This window comes from Drosophila melanogaster, chromosome 3R, assembly GCF_000001215.4.
Source record: "Drosophila melanogaster chromosome 3R".
Classification (NCBI taxonomy): domain Eukaryota; kingdom Metazoa; phylum Arthropoda; class Insecta; order Diptera; family Drosophilidae; genus Drosophila; species Drosophila melanogaster.
Window position 1 is genome coordinate 17,451,754 of NT_033777.3, and position 6,000 is coordinate 17,457,753.

The 6,000-nt window shown below is 38.1% G+C and overlaps 1 protein-coding gene across 1 annotated transcript; it reads right to left on the bottom strand.

The window, feature by feature from the left end:
* Window positions 1-4,136: 4,136 nt before the first annotated feature.
* On the bottom strand, window positions 4,137-5,023 carry CG14330 (uncharacterized protein; the record flags this gene model as incomplete). Its single annotated transcript, NM_142371.2, has 1 exon — window positions 4,137-5,023. The coding sequence occupies one exon, from the start codon at window positions 5,021-5,023 to the stop codon at window positions 4,754-4,756; it is 270 nt and encodes an 89-aa protein (NP_650628.1). The 3' UTR covers window positions 4,137-4,753.
* Window positions 5,024-6,000: the final 977 nt, after the last annotated feature.

Consider the following 6,000-nt stretch of genomic DNA (forward strand, 5'->3'; position numbering starts at 1 on the left):
CAGCAGGTTCGAATGGCGTCGGGATTACGAAGCCACTTCCAGAGCTTCTTATTTTTCTGGCCGGGAAGGCGACCGCCCGTCGCGCTCGATGTGCTCAAAATGAAATCAGTGAAATGGTGGAAATTAAAAAATAACGAGATAATTAAAAGCTGCCCCCGCAGTTATTTGCGTGTGTGTCTCTTGGCTCACGTAGCGATGCTTAAGTGGCGGCATTGAGGCTGGATCCTCGGTGGGTGGTTCGGTGGTCCGCCCTGCACTTCTGGATGGCTCTTTGGTTGGGTGAGTGGTCATGGAAACCTCTACGAGCAGACAAATATACACCCACACACGGCCAGGGACAGAATGAGCTGTTTTAATCCTGCCATTTACTTTGTGCCACAATGCTCGTTCATGTTTAATGTCCTTTCATTTTGTGTTTGACTCGAAGCTGCTTTTGTTTTTTTGATTTCCTGTTGTTTTCGTTTTTGTTTCTGCTCGGAATTGTATGTCCTGCCTTCAATTCAGCTCATGCTGTGCCAAAGAATGCCTTCTTTGCTTTATTTGATAATTGCTTTTTGAGGTTTTTGACAAGTTTGTTGGCAGGTCTTCTGAAAAAACAAACTAATTTGAGATAAGATTTTAAAAGAGGAATCTAAATAAAATGAAATCGATTTCGAGCCAAGCTTAATTGGCTAATTTTAGTTCGACTCATAATCCACATAGATTTATAGGTTATTGCTTTAGTTCTAAACACACGAATTAGTACTGAATTTCGGGCTTACAAATACAACAGCAAATCGATTAATTATAGCAAATGAATATTAATTAAAGGAATTAGTGCTGATAAGGACCCTCCAATATCACACTCAAAAAAAAAAAACGGTTTTAAACGAGAGAGGTTACTCTTCTAAGTCTGGCATAAAACATTAACAAAAGCTAAGGGATTAAAAAATAAATACATTGACTAATCATATACATGACTCCATAGAGTATCACAATTTTAAAATATCATCTTAGAAAACGTCGTTTACATATACAAATATTTCAAAATAGAGTATACTGCTACCTCTAATAACTAGCAATAATCGCAATTTATTTGGAAAATAATATTAATACAATAATAGCGTGTAATTTAGTTTTACACTTATCCAGCTTTGATATCAGGAGAGGGAGACGACAGTGTGGTAATTTACAACAAGTAGTTATTGCACTAAATGTGCATAATTTATATTGATGTGAATTTAAACGCTTTAATTTTCATGATTTTTTGTTCCGAGCTTCCGATGGAAAAATGCCTCTCCACGGCTAACACGATGAAATGATTTCAAAATAATTAAACTCGCTTCATTGTGTTATTCAACTACCGCCGCTCAAAGGGTTGTAATGAATTTTGAAATTTAAATCAGCTCGCATTACTATAAAGCGCCAATAACCTGCGGGCTCACAAAGAATAACCTTCTACAGCCACGAAATCAACGAGCTGCGGCATTATTAAATGTAATCATTTTTAAACTTTTTGCGCACACTTAACTTTACAATTTTTTATATGAATGGTGTTATGGTTAACTGTTTAAATAGAGCATTTTACCGCTGCTGATGAAGTGGACTATCCGTGTCACTTGATTACGTCGCGGTGTAATTAGTCAGTTTGGCCCCAAAAAACGTCACTGGCTGGCAATGAGACCAAACGTTTGTTAATTAGCAAACGCAAATATACACGTGCGTTTACCAGAATGTGTGACATAAATCGAACTGACGGATGGCTCAACTGGGCGGTGAATAGTGGGCGTGGCTACATCGAGAACCCAGTCCTGACATGGCCAAAATGCACAGCTCGACAAAATGTCAGCTAGCGGAGCATCCTTCTCCCATCCCCTCCCATCCTTCTCCCATCCCCTCCCCACACATACCTAACCCCTTTCTCTAGGTGCGGAAATGTGTTGAACTCTGCCATGTTGCGATACGAGGAAAATTGGGTCGCATTTCAAAAATTTTTCGACTCCTGCTGTCCGGTGAAATGCAGGTCGACAGTGCTGAACCCAGGTTGGCCAAATATACCCATTAAGTCTGAAAAAATAAGTCTTTAAAATAAAACTAATGTAAAAGAGTGGGTCAAAGTATTGTGTGAAAGTCCCATACTTATTTTCCTTATAGTGGATATTAAAGGAGTATTTTTTAAATACTTAATAAAAAGTGAAGTTGCTTTATTCTCTTATTATTCTAAGTATTCATTAAAATCGATGAATTAATTTTATTATACTTTGAATTTAATACTGCTGAATTTAATCTGCATTTTCATATCATCCAATGTTTTCATTATCAAATAAAACTAAATTTTTTTAAAATATTTCATGTTATTTTACGTTCAAAATATCGCTGTGATGGCCAAAATGACAACACAATCACGGTAGTCGGAAAAGTGCACAATTCGCATATTGCTCGATGAATGTCTGTGTCGTAGTATGTGTATCTGTGTGACTTTGCGTTGACATTTCAACTTTGCCCCGACCAGGCTAATGCAATGAAAACTTCCAGTTTGCCTTAGTTTTTAGCTCTTTTCCGTTGCTCTTTGGGATTTTTCCCGGTGCCTTTAAGTCGAGACAAGCCAGATGAAGCCGAAATTGCAATTAGACGTACACGGAGTTCGACAAACTGTGGTCCAGCAAATCGTCCAAACGGATGACCATAAATGTCCAGCTGACGGCCATTCGCAATCAAAATTTATGCTGACTTCAAAGAGCTGATGTCGCAAAAATAAAGCCTTGCATAGCTCAAGGCGCAGCGGTAGTGCATCAAAGGCTTAAAACAAACTGCTACAAATGCCCCCAATATATTGCAGAAAATCTATCTTAGTTTTTTCTCATAATAAAGCGTGTATGGGGTAGTTAAAATAGCGTTTTGCAGTTCATAAAATTCGTAGAGTAAGGCATTTATCACGTTATAAAAAACAAATGCACGCATATAAAAATTTGTTTTTAATGAATTGGTTATTGAATGTCAGTTTCAACTTTGATAATGTTACATTTATTAAATGCAATATTTCTATATATATACTTTTTTTTCGTTTTATGAATTATTTTTAAAAACTTTGCTTAATTTTTTTGTTTAAGTTCGGCCGACTTACTGTGCGCAAAATGGCTTTAAGGTCTGCAAAACGTTGGTTTATCGAATCTGAGGCAGCTTGAAGTTTTTCGATGCCCAAAAATAGCCCAACCTCGATTTCCTTTTTGCATTGTGAAAGTTTCCTCCTTTTTCGGGGTGCCCTGCCATTTTTATTTGAGTTTTCACTTACCTGACGCTTAAGTGTTTCTTCTACCAGGCCATTTGCCATTTGCTTCGTCGATGTGAAAAGTTTTTGCTAGAGACTTGTGTGCGGGCTACTTTTATGATTATTGCCAGCCAGCCTGCCAGCTCAACCTTGGCGAGAAAGTATCTGCTCAGTAAAGTATCTCGTGTATCGTATCTGTGCGCAGTGGGCCCACAGCATACTTAAGCCTTAATGTTAATTTTAAGCAGCTTGCCCATAAGCTTTTGATTTAAGGCAGCCACAAGGACGCCTAGACTCCTCGTTTTCCCTTTTTCTCGATTGAGCTCCGGATTCCTTGGCGTGCTGCCATACCGCAAAGTACACACCCGACATGGACATGGACATGGCAGAACCACTGCAATTGCAATTGCAATTGCCACCCCCAATTTCAAGCCCAATCCCAATCCCTAACCACCAGCCAGCCCATGTGCAGCTGCTGCCCGTGTGGAAGTGCACTTCACTTTGTCTAATTGTAATATAAATAAATGAGATAAAAACGCAAAGTGGCAGGGGCGCGTAAAAAATGCAAACGGAAATGAAAAACTGCGCTCCGGTTGCGTTCTTACCAAGAACTGGATTCACTGAGAGAACAAGAAGGTACCAAGCTTGAAATTAAAGAAATCAATTAAAAATTGTTTACTTGTATTTTCAAAGTAAACTTATTGATGCCCCAAGAAATGTGTTTGGATAATTTCATGATTAATTGTATTTGTCCTTGTCCCATGCGAATAGATCATTATCTAGATGTTTTGTAACAAGAGGCATAGGTATAATACATAAAATGAAGAAACAAAATCCTATAAAATTAAACAATTACTTTCATCTGGAAAATAAAGAGTTTTATATTAATTCTATATTCCTTGAAGTTTAAGTCAAGTTACCTAGTTTATGTAAAAATTACTGTGTTCAACACCAATTCATGCTCTTGGTGTATTTTTCTGCTCAGACTCACGAGTCTTGTAAGCGGAGTTCCATGGGGAGGGCTGTCGAAAATAATAAATCAAAGAGACACATTGAGAATGCAAAGGCCCGGGCTACGTCCCCATATTCTATTCCATCTTTGCCCCACCTGGCCGAAAGATAAAGCGAGCGGAGCTTTCAATTTCAACGCTCCACAACGCCAAGACTGACGTTTGACAGACACAAGACGTTGCAGCAACAAGGAGTGCACCTTAGGAAAAAATAAAAAATGAAGAAAAAAAAAAGGGGGAAGATTACGTGGAATGGGTGCAGACACTTTACTTTGCGGGTAGGGCTGGCATCCACATCAACCCTTTCGTCATTGTCAGACGAAGGCGGGCGAAGTTGTTCAAGTACTTTGCGGATAGAATAGCTTGCTGTCGCAATTTAGATAAATTTTAATTTTAATAAAGTGTTTGCTCTGCTCTTCGCGGCCACTAGAGCGGATACTCTTGGCATTATGAATTAATTATGGCAACAGTCATTCCCCGGCTTTGGTTGCGGTGTTTAGCATTTCCGACGTCTGGCGGGCGCACGAGGCGGTTTTGGCGGTATCTCGTAGAAGAGTCCACCCACTTGGCGGATGCTCTTGCAGGCCATGGCCTCCTCGAGGGCCTCCGTGATAACCTTAAAGCAGACTTCGCCCGGAAATCCCGTCTTGCGTGTGACAAAGGTGGCCAGATCGCGAAGGGAAGTACCGGTGGTGGAGTCCTTCAATCCCGCCAGGACGAGCTCCTGCGGCGAGTTAATTGTGCGATCGAAGTATATGAGAGGCATGTTCGATTTGGGGAAACGGAATTTTGTAGTCTCAACTCAGTGAAATATTAAAAAATACAGTTGACAAGTCAGCAAACCTAATAAGTAATATGGTAAAACAATTATTATTATTATTATTATTATTATTATTATTATTATTATTATTATTATTATTATTATTATTATTATTATTATTATTATTATTATTATTATTATTATTATTATTATTATTATTATTATTATTATTATTATTATTATTATTATTATTATTATTATTATTATTATTATTATTATTATTATTATTATTATTATTATTATTATTATTATTATTATTATTATTATTATTATTATTATTATTATTATTATTATTATTATAAAGGTATTATTATATCAATCGTAGTTTATAGGATTATACATTTTTGTAAATGGTTCTGTAAAAATTGTTCCGAAAATGAGCTTCTAATAAGATTTTTAATTATCTTTCCAAGTGCCCTGAAGCTATCATCTCTCCTTGCCGTTGGCCAAGTTCAGGGAATTGAATCGCAAGCTTGGCGCATGATGCGTTAAGTTGCTAACGCTATTCTTTTTTTGGCCAACGACGACAACTCTTAACCCCTTGGCGCCCCACACTTTCGCTATTTTTTCACACATGCCTTTGCACCCAGACGTTGCCTGTCAAATTAACGCCGCATTTTATGCGCCCCGTGGCGCCCCGACTTAACTTTTTTCGGTGTTCGTTTATTTCGCTGCCTTCAGTTAAATTGAAATTAAAGCAGCACGCTGTAGTTCGGCTTAACTGGCTACAAGCTGGGCGATTTACAGACTCAATAATACATCGGTGGCGAGTGCCAAAAGGTTCAAAAGGCGACCAAAAATTTCACAGTTCTTTCTCTACATCCCTCGGCGAACAATTTGAATGAAGCGCGCAAATTGAATAAAAGGCCATTGCCACAGTTCAAGCTGAAAAACTGCTGGCTGTGATAAAATCATCAGTTTCC